The 22412-nt window shown below is 36.7% G+C and overlaps 1 protein-coding gene across 3 annotated transcripts in view; it reads left to right on the forward strand.

The window, feature by feature from the left end:
- Nucleotides 1-22412, forward strand: part of NBAS (NBAS subunit of NRZ tethering complex) — a 1903611-nt gene that overhangs the window by 1579697 nt on the left and 301502 nt on the right. For all 3 annotated transcript variants that reach the window (XM_053709663.1, XM_053709664.1, XM_053709665.1), the window contains one exon: nt 3726-3921. In XM_053709663.1, coding sequence (XP_053565638.1) covers nt 3726-3921 — 196 coding nt within the window. The remainder of the gene's footprint in view (nt 1-3725; nt 3922-22412) is intronic.

Consider the following 22412-nt stretch of genomic DNA (forward strand, 5'->3'; position numbering starts at 1 on the left):
TGTAATGGGCATCATCTGATGCTTTGTAGGCTCTGTTCCATCTGTTGGAAATTGGTCTCTCTACGTAGAGACTGGCTAAGAGAGCTGTGACAGGTCTTCCTACGGATCTATTGCACTTTTCTCTGTTCCAGGTCCTAGGGGGTTCTCCTTGGGAGTGCTTTATTTTGGAGGAGCGGATTGGGTTGGCACCCAAGCTCTGTTGGGGTGGGGATTCCCCCCTTTTTTCTTCCATTCCCTGGGGGCTTGTGGTTGGGGTCTTCTGTCCCCCTGTCTATCAGACATGTCTGTTGCTTGGGCTGGTCTGGTGTTGGAGCAGGATCTGAGATCTGTTGCTCTGCTTTTTAGTTTTTTTTTTTATGGAGTTCCATATGCTAGCTAGCTAATGCACTGTAGCTACTCTGCACTGTAGCAAACTGAGGGTTGCAAGTTTGATCTCAGCCTTTCCTCCTTTCCAGGTTGATAAAATGAGCAGCGCCTTGAGTCCCTTAAGGGGGATTAGCCGCGCTTTACAAGTACAATCATGTTTTCTCTGTGTCTTTTCTTTGTGGAAGAATACGGTAGTTTGTTCCCTTTCTTTAGTTGGGATGTGTTGTTTGGAGACCGACTGCTGGGGACGATGTCTCTTGGAGGCTGTTGACTCAATCGAGTTTAGTTCCTGTGGTCTCTAGCAAGGCTGTGGACTATCTGCAGGTCAGTGTCCTTGGGTCTTTTCCTTTTTTTTTCTTCAAAGTTGTTCTCGGCTTCGGACTAAGCGGAATTTTGTTCGGTAGGGGTTTTCTTGTACCCTCCTGTTTTTGCATTCAGTGTCCTCTATAGCTTGGGTATTGTTTTCCCAAAAGTAATGAATGCAGCTGTGGACTCTTTCCATTTATGAAGAAAAACTTAAATTATGCTTACCTGTTAATTTTTCTTTTCTTCAGATGGAAAGAGTCCACAGCTCGCCGCACGTATTTTTTCTTTGGGGTGTCCGTAATTTTTGTTCTTCTGGCACCTTTTCACCCTGATGTTTCTTCTACTGTTCCTCGTTCCTCGGCAGAATGACTGGGGGATGAGGGGAATGGGAGGAGTATTTAATCCTTTGGCTAGGGTGTCTGTGCCTCCTCCTGGTGGCCAGGTTCTAATTTCCCAAAAGTAATGAATGCAGCTGTGGACTCTCCATCTGAAGAAAAGAAAATAATCAGGTAAGCATAATTTAAGTTATTACTATAGAGTAAGAATAGTATAACTGCAGTGCTATAGTGAAAGAAAATAGTAAGAAATATATAGCCAAAAAGGAAATAAGGGAAATAAATGTGATATCATAATATTCAAATGTTCTGTAGCAAATTATATGTGTCAGAAGCAAAGTGTTGTTGCTTTAAGATATCCTATAAATATGCGAAATACCAACTGCTCTATAAGTAAGGCTTGCCACGTGAATAGTGGTATCATACGCTGAAACATGTCAATATCCAAGCTCTAATCCAACCAAGAAAATGTAACTGTATTTATTAATTTTCCTATCAGATAAAGGGTCCATTTTACCAGCTGGAGTGTATTTAATTATTTGCAGACATCAACTGTACCGTTATGTGTTATTTGAAATAGCTACTTTTGCCTGTTGTATTCCCACTTACATTAGATTTTGTTTGTGACATAGCTGTTTGAATTTATTCAGTCTCTTCAGCCATACTTAGCATTTCAATACCTAACATAAATATGTACAGGCTCAGCCCATTGTTATAGACATGTCCTAGATGTTGCTTTGAATGGGGGGGGGGCTATTTCAAATACAGAAATAAACTATAAGGAATGATTTTCCATGCATTTAATAATCTGCAGTAGATATAACAAATCATGTAGAACACACTAAGGGGAGAGATTTATAGTATGGTGTCCCTTTAAGCAACCAGAAAAGCTTTGTAACTGTATTCATATATGTAAAGATGTAATTAGCAAAACCTTTTTATCTAGGACAGTGTTTTCCACAGAAAAGCTTGACAACCAGTGGCAATATGAAGTAACTGGGTGGGGGCGGTGTAATAATTTTTTTTTATTAATTTTTTTTATAAATGTTACTTAAACTAACCAAGAAAACAATGAACATAAATTGATTTAATGATAATTTGTAAATAGGTCATCATCAAATAGGTCCTGGAGAGAACTCTGTAGAAGTTTTTAGCTGCACGTCTTATTTCATGTATACTACACAGAAGTGAACCTATTTAACAGAGGGCCCCGGTACAAACATTTTTTAGGCCCCCCCAAAGGTAACTCGGTAGTAAGCCATAGTAATAATACACCTGCTGCTCTGTATAATGATTTTAAGGGAAGATAGATGGACCTGAAACCTGCACTAATAAAAGACTTGCCTGCATTAGGATTGTACACATTCTGTATTTGCTATGGGCCCCCCAGCACTTGGGTCCAGGGGCCACTGCGCCTGCTGCACCAATAATAGTTCTGCCCCTGATACTACACAATGGTTTATAAAATAAAATGCTATTATTCATTTTTCAATATTTTTCCCAATAATTGATTTTTAAGGAGATATATATATAATATTCTCTAGAGCTGAGCTGCTAAATATTGACAATTTTTTGCATGTTTAATCATTATATACTTTTGTTTGTAGGATCCACTGAGAGATGTAGATAACCCCTCTTGCTTTTGTGCAACTATTTTGATTTGTCCTATGCTCACTAAAAATGCCAAAAAGCAAAACCTGTGACATAGGTTTTATAAATGTTGCAAATTGCCTAAACAAGCTCTTGATTTGCAGCATTTGCGGTCTACATAATTTGCTTTTTCACTAGCAAGCATAGGACAAGTGCACTCTTCTTTTTACACAAAAGCAAGACATTAAACACTTTGAGATGGTAATATAAAATGATTAATTGTATAAATAAAAAATAAACTTTGCAATTTACTTTAATTATTTATTTTGTCCGCTTTTCCTGTAATTGCATTCTGAAATTGTGAGCTTTTCAGTTGCTGTTAGAAATGGAATGTAACCTAAGTTACAACATGGCAGCTCCCATTTTTTTATAGACTCTAAACCTTTACACTTATTTTGTCAATATTTAAACAGCTAATGAAACATTAAAAAATACATCTACATGTTATTCTCAGACTAATCATCTCTTTGAATGCATAATTTTATCTAGCATTTATTTAGTGTTCTTTTAAAGGGACGGTGTACTCCAGAATTTTTAGTGTTTAAAAATATAGATAATCCCTTTATTACCCATTCCCCAGTTTTGCATAACCAACACGGTTATATTAATATACTTTTTAACTCTGTGATTACCTTGTATATAAGCCTCTGCAGACTACCCCCATATTTTAGTTCTTTTGACAGACTTGCATTTTAGCCAATCAGTGCTGACGCCATATGACACACATGAACTAATACTGTCTAAATGCACTGAGTTAAGAGGCGGCCTTCAAGGTCTTAGAAATGAGCATATGAGTCTACCTAGGTTTAGCTTTCAGCAAAGAATACCAAGAGATCAAAGCAAATTTGATGATTGTTTAAAATTGCATGCCCTATCTGAATCATTTAAGTTTAATTTTGACTAGACTCTCCCTTTAAGGCAGATTTAGCAGATTAAATAGTAGTCACCTACAAAATTATGAAATTCTAGATTCTTTATCATATGTTTCTAAAACCTTGTTATTGCTTGTTAGGATTGTGTGTGAGTTAACAGTGTGATTTCAACTGTTTGCATTGTGATTGTTTGCAGTGAGAACCTGGTCACCTCTGATGATCTTTTGGAATGGTTAAGGCCATTTTGCGGCGATGACTCTTTGCCAATTAAACCTAGAATCGATGTGCTGCAGATTATGGAGCAAGCGTTTAATCTCGGAGATGAAGATGTTCAGCTGCTTGTGTTTTTCCGAACGCAGGCTGTTTTGAAAGCATCATGGCCAGATAAAAAGGTAATTGGTTCTTATATATATCTGTATCTTTATCTGTATGTATCACATATGGAACAGTAGGTGCCTAAGTTATGTGAACAAAGTTAGTTTGATATGTTTTATCTCAAAGTGAAAGTAAATCCTAGCGTTTTACAAACGATAGGATTTACTATTTAAAACAAATAAAGGGGACTTTCATTCATGAAGTATAAGGTACTTCATGTGGAAAACTCCTTTATTTGATTCAATCGATCGCCGTTTTACCTTGTACAGCAGCCCATGGCAAAAAAAAAAAAAAATTGGCTAAGAGGTGACGTTTTCACCTCTTAGCCAATAGCTGTGCGGTACATCTGGCTTGGCGCCCATGGGAGACGGATTTACCACACGGCTATTGGCCAAGAGGTGAAAACGTCACCTCTTAGCCAAAAAAAATGTTCGCCACGGGCTAATGTACAAGGTAAAAACGGAGATCGATTGAATCAAATAAAGGAGCTTTCTACATGAAGTACCTTATACTTCATGAATGAAAGTCCCCTTTATTTGCTTCAATAGTAAATCCTAGCGTTTGTAAAACGCTAGGATTTACTTTCACTTTAATAAATACATTTATAATGGTAATTCCCATTTACAAATTACCATACAGTGTGAAATTACAATAATGTTGTAAAGGGGCATGAAACCAAAAGTAGTGCAATGCTGCTTCTTCAACAATGGATATCAAGAGAATGAAGAACATTAGATAATAGAAGTAAATTGAAAAGTTGTATAAAAGTGCATGCTCTCTTTGAACATTTTGTGTTTCATGTCTCTATTTAATCTTGCAACCAGAATGTTACATTGGAGGGTACAGGCAACTCATAAAAAATTAATATATGTTTTAAAATATATATATGTTGTATTTTAAGACCAGTTATTGCTTGTTCTTTGATTATATTGCATTGCTTTCAGTGCACCCTGGCAGCTATTCATTATTATTTTTGGTGAGAGCACTTGATTTCACTTTGTGTTTATATATACACACACACACAAATATCGTGCAAAAGTTCATTTATTTCACTAATGCAACTTAAAAGGTGAAACTAATATATGAGAGAGACTCATTACATTCAAAGCAAGATAGTTCAAGCCGTGATTTGTCATAATTGTGATGATTATGGCTTACAGCTCATGAAAACCCCAAATCCACAATCTCAGAAAATTAGAATATTGTTAAAAGGTGCAATATTCTAGGCTCAAAGTGTCCCACTAGCTAATTAAGCCATAACACCTGCAAAGGGTTCCTGAGCCTTTAAATGGTCTCTCAGTCTGGTTCAGTAGGAATCACAGTCATGGGAAATACTGCTGACCTGACAGTTGTGCAGAAAACCATCATTGACACCCTCCATAAGGAGGGAAAGCCTCAAAAGGTAATTGCAAAAGTAGTTGGATGTTCCCAAAGTGCTGTATCAAAGCACATTAATAGAAAGTTATGTGGAAGGGAAAAGTGTGGAAAAAAATGGTGCACAAGCAGCAGGGATGACCACAGCCTGGAGAGGATTGTCAGGAAAAGGCCATTCAAAAGTGTTGGGGACTTTCACAAGGAGTGGACTGAGGCTGAAGTCAGTGCATTAAGAGCCACCACACACAGACGGATCCTGTACATGGGCTTCAAATATCGTATTCCTCTTGTCAAGCCACTCCTGAACAACAAACAACCTGGTCTGTTGCTCAGTGGTCCAAAGTCCTCTTTTCTGATGAGAGCAAATTTTGCATCTCATTTGGAAACCAAGGACCCAGAGTATGGAGGAAGAATGGAGAGGCACACACTGCAAGATGTTTGAAGTTCAGTGTGAAGTTTCCACAGTCTGTGTTGATTTGGGGAGCCATGTCATCTGCTGGTGTTGGTCCACTGTGCTTCATTAAGTCCAGGGTCAATGCAGCCATCTACCAGGAGATTTTGGAGCACTTCATGCTTCCTTCCGCAGACGAGCTCTATGGGGATGGTGACTTAATTTTCCAGCAGGACTTGGCACCTGCCAACACTGCCAAAAGCACCAAAACCTGGTTCAATGACTGTGGGATTACTGTGCTTGATTGGCCAGCAAACTCAGCTGACCTGAACCCCATAGAGAATCTATGGGGCATTGCCAAGAGAAAGATGAGAGACATGAGACCGAACAATGCAGAAGAGCTGAAGGCCGCTATTGAAGCATCCTGGTCTTCCATAACACCTCAGCAGTGCCACAGGCTGATAGCTTCCATGCCACGCCGCATTGAGGCAGTAATTGCTGCAAAAGGGCTCCAAACCAAGTGCTGAGATTGTGGATTTGGGGTTTTCATGAGCTGTAAGCCATAATCATCACAATTATGACAAATCACGGCTTGAACTATCTTGCTTTGCATGTAATGAGTCTATCTCATATATTAGTTTCACCTTTTAAGTTGCATTAGTGAAATAAATGAACTTTTGCACGATATTCTAATTTTTTGAGTTTCACCTGCATATATAGAAAGAGAGAGCGAGAGAGAGAGAGAAAAGTTACTCGTACGTGTCATTGACTAGGGGAAATCTCCAGCTATAGTATGTATCTGCACTTGTTTATTAGGTGACATTTCAAGAAATAGCTCTCCTTCATTTATTTATATGTGGCCAAAAGTATGTAGACACCCACACAACCACTGCTAGCAGGTGCATGAAATCTCCATAGACAAACATTAGCAGTACAATGTTTTTTCTGAAGAGCTCAGTGATTAAATGTGGCACTGTCATATGACGCCACCTTTGCCATAAGAAAGTTTGTGAAATTTCTCCCCTACTTGATCCCAGTCACTTGTAAGGGCTATTACTTTGAAATGGAAGTGTGTAGGAGAAACAACAGCCTAGCCACAACTTGTAGGGCCACTGAGTGCTGAAGCGTGTAGCACGTAAGAGTCGTCTATCATCTGTCACTCACTACAGAATTCCAAACTGCCTCTGCAAGCACAATAACTGTGCATCTGGGGCTTAAAGGGACAGTCCACACCTAATTTGTATTGTTTAAAAAGATAGATAATCCCTTTATTACCCATTCCCCAGTTTTGCATAACCAACACAGTTATTTTAATATATGTTTACCTCTGTGATTACCTTGTATCTAAGCCTCTGCAGACTGCCCCCTTATCTCAGTGCTTTTGACAGACAGGCAGTTTAGCCAATCCGTGCAGACTCCTAAATAACTCCATAGGATTGAGCACAATGTTATCTATATGACACACATGAACTAGTACTGCCTAACTGAAAAACTTTCAAAATGCTCTGAGCTTAGAGGCGGTTTTCAACGGTTTAGAAATCAGTTTGAGCCTTCCTAGGTTTAGCTTTTGAAAAATACCACCAAGGAAACAAAGCAAATTTAATGATAAAAGTCAATTGGAAAGTTGTTAAAAATGTCATGCCCTATCTGAATCATGAAAGTTTAATTTTTACTAGACTGTCCCTTTAATGAAATGGGAAGAGCAGCTGTACACAAGCCTTCGTCAGCTGGAGAGGTGTATAGCACCCACCACTGGGTTCTTGAGAAGTGAAAATGTGTTCTCTGGAATGATGAATAATGCATCACTATCTGGAATGCTGATGGAAAAATCTGAGTGTAGAGTGTGCCAGGATAAGGCTACCGACAGGAATACATACCCTAGTCAAAAAGGATGATCTTCCTGGAGTCATTCTGAAGTAATTAATGACTCTAGATTAGTCATCAGATGCCATCCTTAAATATGCCCACAGGCCGAAATATTTAAATGAGATTACTCTAGAGTCATTCACTTGCTGTTCGTGCTTGTGAAGTAATCAGTAAGGTAATCTGCTAATCATTCTGAAGTCATCACCCACACTTTTTAACCTTAACAGATGACTTTACAAGCCTGATGATGTCTGGTGTGCAAATTACTTCAGAATGGTCTCTAAAGTAATCCTGTTTGCCTTGGGTAGTGCCCACTGTAATGTAAAGTTTGGTAAAGAAGGGATCATGGTCTATGGCGTTTTTTTCAGGGTTTGGGCTAGGCCTCCTAGTTCCGGTGAAGGGTAATATTAATGCTACAGGAGACAGACATTTTAGGTGTAATCGTCAGGTGTCCACATCATTTTGACCAGATAGAGAGAGAGATAGATTGATGTACATTTTATATATATTATTGGGAGAGAAAAAGGAACCAGAAAGAATAAATTAATTGTATACCTTTATTGATTATCTATTTCCTTCTCATTTAATGTGATTTGTTTGTTTTTACTCATTTATCTGATTCTGTTCTCATGGTATTCTTAAAGTGAATATCAAGTTTGATAAATCAGTGCCCGGTTTTTAAAAACCTTATTAAAAACAGGGGCACTTTCATTCATCAAAATTTACATTTCACTCGTTTTGTTAAAATACCTTTTAATCTTGAAAGCTGCTCCAGCGATTCCCCTGCCCGTTGCAAGCCTCTTCATATGTCAAAAATGACGAATCCGGCTTCCTCCAATCACAGCGTTGCTTTAGACAATGATTCCCCTTGGGGGGAAGCCGTGATTGGGGGATGCCGTATTCGTCATTGCTGACGTATGAAGTGACGAGCGGCAGGAGGGGGAATCGCTGGAGCGGCTTTCAAGGATAAAAGGTAAGTATTTTAACAAAACAAGTGAAATGTAATGTTTGATGAATGAAAGTGCCCTTGTTTTTAATAGGATTTTTAAAAGCCGGGCACTGATTCATCAAACTTGACATTCACTTTAAATGTTTGGATTGAACATTGATTTAACACTGTCACATTACTCCTACAAGCCAGATATCTAGCTCCCTTATATATGAATAGTCACTTTGATGCTATATTAGTCACAGCTACTATAACAGCATATTTTAGACTAAATGGTAAAAGATTTAGACTAGTGTGCACAATGACTCATTTTACATTGTTGCACCAAATGCCTGGCTCTGTGGTTACTGTACAGAAACAGTGATTCTGAACTATTATAAACGGGGGCTTAATATTGTATGCAAATATTATAGAATGGCTTTTATGTAAGGATTTATCGATGGCATCTGTACTTAAAACATCATATTCTAATTTACTGTGATGTACGGACTGGTGTATGACATAGAAGTAAAACTTAAACTTCCACAATTCAGGTATAATGGTAGGGAGGTAGATATTTTTACATTTATTTTAGATTCTTTCCATGCGAGTATACAGAGATTGGCTCAAAAGTATTTTCTGTGGCTTTAGCACAATATAGAATGTGTTTGCAAACAGTGTTATACATAGGGTTGCCACCTCAGCCATGTTTTCCTGGACACTTATGAGTTACACATGCTGCAGGGTGTGCAGGGAGGAACATGTATCGTGTTTCTGGACAGCACTATTCATATTCCTCCCTGCACACCCTGCAGCATGTGTAACTTATAAGTGTTCTGTCTTTTAAGAGGCGGGTGGCAACCCTATACATATAGTGCTTAAAGAGACAGTAAAGTCAACATTTTACTTTTTTGATTCATATAGAACATGCAATTTTAAACAACTTTTCTTTTTACTTCTTTTATCTAATTTGCTTCATTCACTTGGTATCCTTTGCTGAAAATCATACCTAGTTTGGCTCAGGACCATTAAAGCACTACTGGGAGCTAACTGCTTATTGATGGCTGCCCATCTATACCTTTTGTCATTGGCTCACCGATGTGCTCAGCTAGCTCGCAGCAGTGCAATCCTGCTCCTTTAACAAAATACCAAATTTGATAATAGAAATAAATTGGAAAGTTGCTTAAAATGGTATGCTCTATTTGAATCACTTAAGAAAATTTTAGGTCTAATTTCCCTTTAAGACACAATTTGGTAATATGAATATGGGGGAATGGTTAACTTTGTAGGCTCTGTCTGAAAAATTCTGATCTGATGTGTGATATGGTTACTTTTTCACTAGTATAGTTTATAACATATTGTGAGCTTTCCTACCTTCTATTTTGTGCATTGTAATGTGACCTTGTAACACAAATTTGTTCTGCTGGGTTTGTATTATAAATGTCTTGTCATGCAGAGGTTAGGGCTACCTGGACACTCTAATATACATACATATAAATATATATATATATATCCTATATTATAAAAGACAAGAGTTTGTCTGAAGCCGTCATGCGCAGTTCAGACAAACTCTTGCAGCTGATCGCACGCGCACCCACCCGGCAGCAGCATGAGGACCCGGCAGCACAGCTGATCAGTGAAACAAAGCAGCGCGAGGACGAGAGAGAGAGAGAGAGATTAAATAAATATATATAACACAACACGGCCCGTGTGAACGGGCTTTAGGACTAGTATATATATATATATATATATATATATATATATATATATGAGCCATAGAATTATTGTATAGAACATTTCAAATACAGTAATTCTATGGCTGTTTTATGATTTTAATCTCATTCTTTTATCTCCACCATATGATACATATACCGGACTCCGAATTTACATGGTCCACTAGCCATTGGCGAGTAGAAATTGAACTGTGGCGAGTAGTGAATGAATGTGGATTTAACACTCACTATCAAAGGCTGGGCGTGTAGATGCAGCAGTAAAATGCTGCTATAAAGATGGAGCGTCAGCTTGAAGGTGCAGTGCAGTTGCGTCGCTGTGGAGGTGTGCGGCTTAAGTGAGAAAACTAGGGCCCTGATCTGTTTGATTTGAGGTCTGGGAGCAAAACTAAATGAGGGTATAGGAGACCATATGTAAATAGAGAAGGCTGATTGGTCATCAGTACCAATTAAGTAGCATTTCTGAATTTAGGTGGGAGAGTTTGAGCTGTATATATATATATATATATATATATATATATATATATATATATATATATATATATATATACCGGTGTGTATATATATATATATATATATATATATATATATATATATATATATATATATAAATAGATTTTTGCTTTCAGATATCCTAGTCAGATTAAAAAGGAGGGGAATGTGCTTAAAACATTTGCTTAAAGGAAATTAAGAAATGCTCTGCAACCAAATAACATTTAATGTACAGCAGATAACTCCCTAAAAGGGATAATGTGTCCTGTATAGCAGTTGATACGTTTTTTTTATGCAAAGTAACTGCAGGAACACTTTTTCTTCTACCCCCACTGCCACTACCTCTTTATGACATAGATTTTCTATAGCAAATACTGCAGTATTGACAAGATCAGCTATTTCAAATGATTCAAGCTAAAGTCCACCCATGTTAGTTGTCAGGTTACTACCCTTGCAAAATAAAAATAAAAACTGATTAAACAGATTTGTTTCATGACCCTGCTGTCTTAGATTGAACCTGCCCTGGTTTACACAACTCTGCATCATGTGAGAGGAACATAAATGCTGTATATACACTGCCAAATGGTCAGCAAATGTATATATTTGTAATAATGTATTGACTTAATTTATTATGGTTTAAAATAACAAATATTAAATAATATATATATATATATAAAACATTACATTAGTAAACCCTTTTACATAGTCATATACTATTTAAATATACACAGAGAGAAATGCACTATTTAAATATATTTAGCCGTAAAATATCACAAGGAGCCATTGTAAAGTGTTGAGCTTTGTAATGATTAACGGTTCCTTTCAGCCAGTTGTTGTACTATCATTTAGAAGTCAATTCTATGCTCTCGATTATCTTTATTATCATTTCTTTCTACTGCTGTCTTTATTGTCTGCAAATAACAATTGGAATCAGATGAGGGCACTTCAAGGCTCGTAGTGTATGGGAGAGAATTGAGATTTTTATGATCAGCACTGGCTGAGACAAATTAAAGTTGTTTGATGTATGTTCCATAAGCCTGCAAGAAACCATGTGTAGTGGCTACAAAAAAAAACATTTTAGTTCACAAATTTTTACTTGTATATAAATATGTACAAATGTTGACTTACTATATATATATATATATATATATATATATATATATATATATATATATATATATATATATATATATATATATATATATATATATATATACACACATAGCAGTACCACCAAATTTACAAACATTTGCAGGGATTAAAACAAGACCAATCATTCACAAGCTAGTAGATTCAAAACAGGTTTTGCATATTCAAAAATTACTTAAGGTATCAAGTTACTATGTCGCAGTTCCCAAATACTAATAGCGTAAAAGTTCCCAGGGATGTTTCGCAACAATGTATGTCAGCAAATTCTGATATTCTTTATACAAGTCAAGGAAGTTAACTGTACAAGTTAAATGCAAATAAAGTCAAACACCGGGTTTCGCTTTCACCAGTCTCGTGCTAAGCAGCACAGACCTGTCTCCAAATTGCATTGCACAAGATTTTCATGGCGTTCTTACCAAAAACTCAAACAAGTATTTGTACTCACAGGTGTCCTCATCCAACACCGCTTACCCGCTTCGGGTTGTACACTTCCGGAGGTAAGAGACAGCTGTTTGTTTGAAGGACCCCAATCCTGAGGTCGTCCTTAGCTGCCTGCACTTCTTTTCAAATCCGATTGGCTGTCTCTTACCTCAGGAAGTGTGCAACCCAACGCTGGTAAGCGGTTTTGGATGAGGACACCTGTGAGTACAAATACTTGTTTGAGTTTTTGGTAAAAATGCCATGAAAATCTTGTGCAATGCAATTTGGAGACAGGTCTGTGCTGCTTAGCACGAGACTGGTGAAAGCGAAACCCGGTGTTTGACTTTATTTGCATTTAACTTGTACAGTTAACTTCCTTGACTTGTATAAAGAATATCAGAATTTGCTGACATACATTGTTGCGAACCATCCCTGGGAACTTTTACGCTATTAGTATTTGGGAACTGCGACATAGTAACTTGCTACCTTAAAGGGACATGAAACCCCAAATTTTTCTTTCATGATTCAGATAGAGAATACAATTTGAAACAACTTTCCAATTTACTTCTATTATTTAATTTGCTTCCTTCTCTTGTTATCATTTGCTGAAAGGTTTATCTAGGCAAGTTCATGAGCAGCAGAGAAACTAGGTTCTAGCTGTTGATTGGTGGCTGCATATATATATTGAATGTGATTGGCTCACCCATGTGTTCAGTTAGAAACTAGTAGTGCATTGCTGCTCCTTCAACAAATGATACCAATAGAATGAAACAGATTAGATAATAGAAGTAAATTAGAAAGTTGTTTAAAATTGTATTCTCTATCTGAATCATGAAAGAAAAATTTTGGGTTTCATGTCCCTTTTAAGTAATTTTTGAATATGCAAAACCTGTTATGTCGTGTTGTTTTGAATCTACTAACTTGTGAATGATTTGTCATCCCTGCAAATGTTTGTAAATTTGGCGGTACCTATGCAGGTTGACGGTTTGTGCACACATATTATAAATTACTGAACATGCTGAATTACCTAATGTGTTATTAGCTGAGACTAAGTTTTTTGCTGATATCAACTTGTAGTGCTGGCCAGCTTAGTGTGCAGGAAACTTTTTTATGTGTTATATGTTTATGTGCAGATTTCCATACACAATGCATCTTGCTAAATAAATTAATTTGATTATTAAAGAGTGCTGAATTCCCTCGCTTTTTATAGGACTTTCCTAAGTCCTATGGTGTCTCTCTTTTTCTATTTTTAAATATATTAATTTTGAGGGCCTGCACCATTACTAGTTATAATAAGTTTGTATCTCTCTCTTATCTCAGTATACTTTTATATATATATATATATATATATATATATATATATATATATATATATATATATATATATATATACCTGTATGTATGTATGTACACACACATTATAACACATACATACACAAGACCCTTTATTTAATATATTTAGTAAAAGACTGTATAATCCATTATCTAATTTATTTATTTATTTTTTTCTATTTGCTGATATGTATTGTTTCCATTATTTGTAAATTAATTTGCTAATTGCCAGTTAAAACCGATAACTTTGTACATCTGTTGCATATATTGAAATAGCTCTTTAATAAAATACAGTTGCAGAACACATTCCAGCCAAAATTAGAATCTACATGGATGCATTTCAGTTTTGAACAATTTTTGTTATATACATGTATTTGCAAACAATGGTTCTAATAAAATCTATAGCCGTTTCAAATGTGCATTTAAATATGCACCGTGCTCCATTATTTTAAACACATCACTTGCTCACAGAGCCTTGTACCATCTGGTAATGACTCAATTTGTTAATAGCTGACATGATAAAAACCCCACTGGCACTGTGAGCAGCTTTAATATTTAAAATGCTGGTACACTGAAAATATCTAGCTATGCTTCAGATGCACATGCAGAGAAAATGTTAACACTCAAAAAGTGATAACTTTTATTAAAAGCATTTTTGACGATATATATATATATATATATATATATATATATATATATATATATATATATATATATATATATATATATATATATATATATATACAGGGCTTTTTTTGTCGGAGTACTCACCGGTACTGCCAACTCATAACAGGTAATATTTGTAATCATCATGTACATACTCTAGTTTTCACAAGAGGGGGCTGCAAAATACATCAAACATTGTAAATAATTTTGTCCCTTTGCTTTTCTCAAAGTTACATAGCAGAATTTATCAATCAATGAGTACCGGCACCTTTTCTTTTACAAAAAAATCACTGTATATATGTATATTGCAAATGTGTCTATTCAAAGATGCAATTCATCTATGTGCATTTAAATCTTTAGAAAAACGCGTACAAATCAAATAAAGGCAGATCCAATATATTTTAGAAAAGTAGGACTTTTGCTACACAAGCATACATTTTGTATGAGCATAATGTTTCCATAATATTGTTAATATTTCAAGCTAACATTAAAAAAAGATACCTTTATCTGGTATAAACTTGCTATTAGCGTAAAGCACCAGTGCCTCCTCCTGTGCTTATCTCGTAAAGTTTTTTTATATTTCCAACTGTGTTTATCTATTATTTGTTCCCTTGATAATATCCTTGAATTTACAGGAAATCTAAATATGTTTACAAATAGTAAATTTCACGTTGTGTAAAAGAAAATCTTTATCTTAATATCCCTACTTTATTCAAAATATTCTAAGGCCATTGGGAATATGTTTATCCAGTTTAAGGTGTAGCTAAAATAAAAAATGTAAACAAACTGTCTCAAAAACCAAAACGTACCATGCATTTATGTAGTACGTTGTGAGATTGTTACCAATATACAGGATATGCAATTAAAATATTATATTGAGAATATATTACAGTATATGAGATACAGGTGAACCAGGAGGGCAGATGACAGGCACTTGCCAAGGTAAATTTGTAGTAGCTATTTGTCAAAGAATAATAGTAATGCGGTATTAGAAAAAAAAAATAGAATTTATTCTTACAGATAATTTTATTTACTTTCGGACTGAGGTGAATCCATGGGTGTCCATAACATGTGAGATATACTTTCTGCTAGCAGGTGTGGGGGTCAAGAACCCCCACAAGAGCTTTGAATCCCTCCCAACTCTACTCCTTTCCAGTTAACGTATAGCAGAGTAGAGGGGGAAGGTAGAAAAAATTGAAGGAAAGCAGGGTTAAGAAGTGCAAATAAGAACAGTCACCCTTAGATTCTACAAAAAAATAGGGTGGGTCTCATAGGCTCTCCTCATTCCGAAAGAAAGAAATTTATCGGTTATTATAAATTCTGTTTTCTTACGTAGATGAGGAGAGAGGTAATCCTCAACCCATGTTTTAGTATCCATTTTCAATCTTCTTAGTGAAACTTAAAGAGGGAGATAGGGACTTAAGTCAGATTTGAGCTCCCGGTAAATAAAAGAAAATAATAACTTCTTGATTGCAGATGACTTCACTCAACCTCTCACCTTGGATGCCAAGAACTAATTTGAGAGGAGCAGAGTTGGGAGGGATTGAAAGCTCTTGTGGGGGTTCTTGGCCTCCACCTGCTGGCAGGAAGTATATCCCACATGTTATGAACACCCATGGACTCTCCTCATCTTCATCTAAGAAATATGTTTTTGCTATCAAGGAACTACTACTAGTAGGCAGGCTTAGTACAAAATACATTCAAACTGTGAACTGCATAATATTTCTAAGAAGAAATGAATGCATAATTACTCTGCTTCATTTCAAGAAACCTATTGTTTCTTCACTGGGCAGTTAATAAAACGTAATTAACTGGTATTCTACTGGGTTCTTATCTGTATATTTACCATTATTTAATAACTTATATATTTTTATGCATATTGCAGTATATATCTTTTTTTCTGCCTCTTAATCCTTCTTTCTCCCCTCAACTACTTTGTCTGTGTATTTTACTTTGTTACAAACAGGAGAAATGGTAGGAAACAGAGATTGAGGCCGTAATATTCAAGTAATAATAAAAGTAGGGGTATAAAGCACAGTTCAAGTAATATGTGCTAAACTTAGAAGGAGCCTATGGCCAGAGTTGATGCCTGAGTTAATATTGTGGCAAAAAAGTCATTGTTGTAACACGGTGCATGAACAGAAATACCCATAAACAGTCCAAAAGCCTTCAAACACACCACCAAAACGTGGGCGTATAAAGCCGCTACCAATCAAAGGTAGCGTGAAGTTACAAGTGCAGCCAAATATTGAAATTCAGGTATGGCTTACCTGCCAGCCATCCTCAAATCCTCTCAAGGGACCGCCAAGCCATGGGCGTAGGAACTGCTGGCTGTCAATGGGTAAATAACAAAGCTTGAAAATTAGGACTTACTTTGCCATCAAGGAACACACAGAGGATACAGGGTCCTGACCAAAGGCGGATGTGCCTAAAGGAAACGATTCCCGACCAAAGGCGGATGTGCCTAAAGGAAACGATTCCCACCGATTGTGCAGATATCATCTGAGTACTCCATCCGTGAGTAGTAAGTACCGGGAACTCCGGGTCTCGCTCTGCAAAGCCAAACGTAGGGGTATAGTGGGTGGGACACGGCTCCACCAATCAGAAGGATGAGTTCTCGATATCCAATACTGGAACAAACGGCAATTCTGACCAAACTGCTCGACTCCAAACAGGGGTGAAAGGCTCAAGTGCTGGTCGACATAAGCATATAGAAAACAGAGAAATTGAGCCAATCCAAATTATAAAACTTAGCGTTTATTCTTCCCATCAGGGTAATTTAAAAAGTTCAAATTTCACTCCACCATAAAACACATACAAAATCCATAGTTCAAAAACAGCTGTGAATTAAAGCATACGCATTTCGGCTTGAGCCGTATTCATAGCTTAACTGAAACTGACAGAGGTGTACTGTTAAATAACCCCCATTCAACAGCCATTGGTTAAAACAAAAACAAAAAACACAATTAAACACAGCTGATTAGAACTCCATATTGTAAACCTATTTTAAACCTATTAAACCCTGGTCACCTAATAGTGAAGGGATAAAACTACCCTCTATATACACAGAAATATAGTAAATATTTTATTTTGTTACCCTTAAAGGGACAGTCAACACCAGAATTTTTGTTGTTTAAAAAGATAGATAATCCCTTTATTACCCATTCCCCAGTTTTGCAAAACCAAAACTGTTATATTAATACACTTTTTACTTCTGTGACTAACTTGTATCTAAACATCTTCTGACCGCCCCTAATCACATGACTTTTAGTTATTATCTATTGACTTGCATTTTAGCCAATTAGTGCAGTGTCTGCCACTAGCCACGGGCGTGATCACAATGCTATCTATATGGGCTACATGAGCTTGCTCTCCCCTGCTGTGAAAAGTAAATAAAATAGAGGCGGCCTTCAATGGCTTAGAAATTATCATATGCACCTTCCTAGGTTTGCTTTCAACTAGAATACCAAGAGAGCAAAGCAAAATTGTTGATAAAAGTAAATTGGAAAGTTGTTTAAAATTACATGCCCTATTTGAAAAATGAAAGTTTTTTTTGGACTTGACTGTCCCTTTAAGGGACAGTCAACACCTGATTTGTTGTTGTTTTAAAAGATAGATAATCCCTTAATTACCCATTCCCAAGTTTTGCATAACCAACACAGTTATAATACCTCTGTAATTACCTTGTATCTAAGCCTCTGCAGATAGCCCCCTTATTTAAGTTCTTTTGACAGACTTGCATTTTAGCCAATCAGTACTCACTCCTCTGTAAATTAACATGCATGAGCTCAATGTTATCTATATGAAACACATGAACTGACACCCACTCGTGGTGAAAAAACTGTCAAAATGCATTTAGATTAGAGTCGGCCTTCAAGGTCTAAGACATTAGCATATGAACCTCCGAGGTTTAGCTTTCAACTAAGAATACCAAGAGAACAAAGCAAATTGGCGATAAAAGTAAATTGGAAAGTTGTTTAAAATTACATGCCCTATTTGAATCTTAAAAGTGTTTTTTTGGACTTGACTGTCCCTTTAGAAAACAAAATAAGGGAAACAGCACCAGCCTATCTACAAAAAAGAAGGTTGAATTTTTTATCCTTGATAACTAAGGTATGGCATTAGTGCTTTTCTTATGGAAAATCCAGGTATACACTGGCCTATGACCTGTTTCCTATTTATGAGTTTTGCTATGCATAGTATTACAAAGGTATATGTGTTTGGTATCTATGTGTTTGGTATCTATGTGTTTGGTATCTGTGTATCTGGAGATATTTGGCATTTTTATTTGCGGGGTTTTTTTTTTTTTTTTTTTTTTTTTATGTCTCCACCATTTTCTCAATAACATGACAAGAATGAACATGAAAGGTAATTATGTCTCTGTTTATTAAAGGACCAGTAAACCTAAAAAATAATGTTATATAATTCTGCACATAGTGCAGAATTATATAACATTATATTAGTGCTAGTTTTTTATTCCATAATATATCCGGTGATTTTTTATAAAAAAAGAGGGTTTTCCAGACCCGCCCTCTGTGCTCTACTGAAAGGGTCTGGTTTTTCCTCAGAGCGCATCGGGCCAGCTGTCTAGTCACAGCCCGGCCCGAACGTGCCATTACATTAAATGCAGCTCGCTCCTGCTCTGTCTGACAGCAGGAGCGAGCTGCATTGAATGTAATGGCGCGGTCAGGCCGGGTTGTGACTAGACAGCTGGCCCGATGCGCTCTGTGTAAAAACCAGACCCACTCAGTAGAGCACAGAGGGCGGGTCTGGAAAACCCTCTTTTGTAATAAAAAAATCACCGGATATATTATGGAATAAAAAACTAGCACTAATATAATGAGCTATGTGCAGAATTATATAGCTATATTTTTTAGGTTTACTGGCACTTTAAGTAGGGAACATCCATGCTCGTTGTACTTTTTTGTCAATAATGCCCCTTAAATTTGTAAATACCCATTTATGGTACCTGAATATCCAGGCAAGAAAGCTCTCCTTGCAGTGTCAGTGTTATATTGTTTTAAGGTAGATTGTATAATATGGAAAAGACACGTTTTACGTAATTTTTAGATACTTTCATTTAACCCCTTAAAGACAGCGCTATTAGTCCCTCCCTCCATCCGGATGTTTTGCTAAAATAGCGCTATTCAAAATGGCACCCCCATAGAATGACCAGCAACGTACAGGGTATGTTGCTGGTCGTTATGGATTTAAAAATGTGTAACTTTACAAGTATGTGTAAATTTACATTAAGGAATGATGTCTAATTGGATATATATAAAATTTGTCTTGCCTCTTTCTGAAGGAAAATGTATCAAAAACCTAGAACTGAAGAGGTCAATATAATATAAGAAATAAACACTAAATCTCAGGAAAACTTTTTCTTTTCTCTTATAGCAATAATTTTGAAAGAAAGATACATATAAATATATTTTTGAAGCTCCAGTGGTTTTGTGTTGTTTATTGCCTGACAGTTTTCCAAGCTTGCTTCTTTCTCAGAGTCGAGCTAAAGTCTCCCGAGGAAATATTCAACATACTTGTACGTTAAATAAGTGAACCACTGACTTGTCTATCAATATTTTACCATCAATAAAACATTTTTATCTAGTGATTCTGAAACAAGCTAAGGGTTGAACATAATGCTTTAAATGTGTGATTAACCCCGGTCTGACCTATATGCGCCTCTTCCAATTTAAAGAATTGAAGAATTTTTTTCAAGCATTTTCTAAAGATATTGTGTTTCTCTTTACAATCTTTTTAATGGACACACAAGTTGATCTTTTTTGTTGTTGTTTTCTTCAATTTCATTGTCCCCTTTTAAATAAATATGTATATATTATTATTATTATTATTATTATTTATCAGAAAGACCTGATTTTTTTTTTTTAAACATTTGTAACCGTTATATCTATTTTTTTAAATAATGATGCAGTTTAATTGGACACTAAACCCAAATTTATTTAATGATTCAGATATGCAATTTTAAGCAACTTTCTAATTTAATCCTATTATCAATTTTTATTCGTTCTCTTGCTATATTTATTTAAAAATTAGTAATGTAAAGCCGGCACCATTTTGGTTGAGAACCTGGGTTATGCTTGATTAATGGTTTCCTAAATGTAGCCACCAATAAGCAAGCTCTATCCGAGGGTACTGAACATAAAATGGACTGGCTCCTAAGCTTTAAATTCCTGCTTTTTAAATAAAGATAGCAAGAGAACGAAGAACAAATTATAGTAGGAGGAGTTGCTGTGTGGGGGCCGCTATGTACCACGTGTGATGTTACGGGGTTTTGTCTGAAAGCTGTTCTGAGCGCATGTGTGCTTTAAATTTAGCCTTGGCATGGGCCTTTTTGTTGCTATGAAAGCTCTACTATGCTATAGAGTCTTTCTCCCCATGAAGATGTCGTTTGTGAGGAATACAGTCTCTGGATGATTGGTGCTTGTATTGTCCTGTGTATGTTACTGGCTGGTGCAGTTAGCTTTCTTATGGAGCATTTACCTGCACATCTTTAAGCCACAGTCAGGGGCATATTATAGCCTAGGCAAACTATTCACGGGCCTAAGGTGGCAGATTTTGGGGGGGCGGCACTTTTTGCACCAACTGTAGACTAAATATCAAAATTTTGATGACCGCCCAGCTTAATCAACTAGCACAACACTTGGAGCTGAGGGTCCGTGTGGATGTCCTGGTATAACAAAATTCCAAACAGTAACCGGTCCTCTGCTCACTGCCTGCTGCCCTTGATAAACTTGCTTACCTAAAACTGAGAGCAGCGCTAGCTTTTGAAGGGGCGGGCACCGGACTTGTTCTGAGGTTAGATGATCTTGTTAATCCTCAAGTGAAAACACTGGACCGATCACCGGACTTAAAACTCAAATACATTTATTAAAGTTATTTGAGTTTCAAATCTGGTGAGTGGCAGTGTTTTTACTTGAGGATTGAAGTTTGGAACCAGAAGCAGGATCGAGCTCCCATTGAGTCGGAGCGTCACACGCCGGATAACCAATCACATGACCGCAACTACAGACTGAAGACTGAGGTTAGTGATGTGAGAGGTGCTGGTATGAGCCCACACACTCAACAGCATTAATGGAAGGAGCCGGGCGCTTACATTGCAGATCAAATTGTATGTCGGCCTGTAACGCTTGGTGTGTTAAATATATATGGAGCTGTTAACACTGGATCGATATTCTATAATATTACGACCCTCCACAATGGGCCTGTAATAACATTGAGCGCTTAATAAGAAAGGTTATGTACTCTAATATTCTTGTTAACCCTGTGACTTACTTACTGTTCTGTTAAATGTGCTAGAGGTGAATAGGGTGAGTGGCACCAATTGAATACTGTACCACTAAACCCCTACTGTTAACTCTGTGCTGGTGGATGTTAATAGGGTGAGTGGCAGCAATTGAATATTTTTCATTTAAACCCCAACACAGTGTTAAGCCTGTGCCACTTCTCAAGTGCAGTGCTGATGCTGCTAATGGTTGAAGGGGAGATAGCAAGCAAGAAAAACCCTCAGATAAAATGTATTGACTGTGATTAATGTTTTCTAAACTGGCATTACACTTATTAACACCATATATACTGTGAGCTCAAATGCAATGTGCATTGTACACAGCAATTAAGCAGTCCTCTCCCAGCCTGATTTTTTTTTTGTTTTAACCCCAGGGGAAACATTTACTTTGGTCATGAAAACAACCCAAAAACAATCACTACATGACCAAAAAATATAATACCTAAAAAAGGCCTAAAACCTAGGGGGTGGGGGGCAGCAGAGGCTTGAGTGCCTAGGGCAGCACAACACCTAAATAGGCCACTGGCCACAGTGCTATGATTATTATGTAGCAATAACCTGCACAGCTATAAGCCACTGTGCTATGCTTATTAAGGAACCAGTTGCTCAGTGTGTAACTGCCAGTAGGACCTTGATTATTATTGCAAGCTATATTAAAGGGACAGTAAAGTCAACATTAAACTTTCATGAATCAGGTAGAGCATGTCATTTTAAAAAAACTTTCCATTTACCTCTGTTTTCAAATTTGCTTAATTCTCTTTGTAAAATGTTTATTGAAGAGTAAAACTCGGTAGGCTCATAAGAGCTCAGGAATGTGCACGTGTCTTTAGCAAACAAATGTTGCAAAACACTGCTGC

Source organism: Bombina bombina, chromosome 4 (assembly GCF_027579735.1).
Source record: "Bombina bombina isolate aBomBom1 chromosome 4, aBomBom1.pri, whole genome shotgun sequence".
NCBI lineage: Eukaryota > Metazoa > Chordata > Amphibia > Anura > Bombinatoridae > Bombina > Bombina bombina.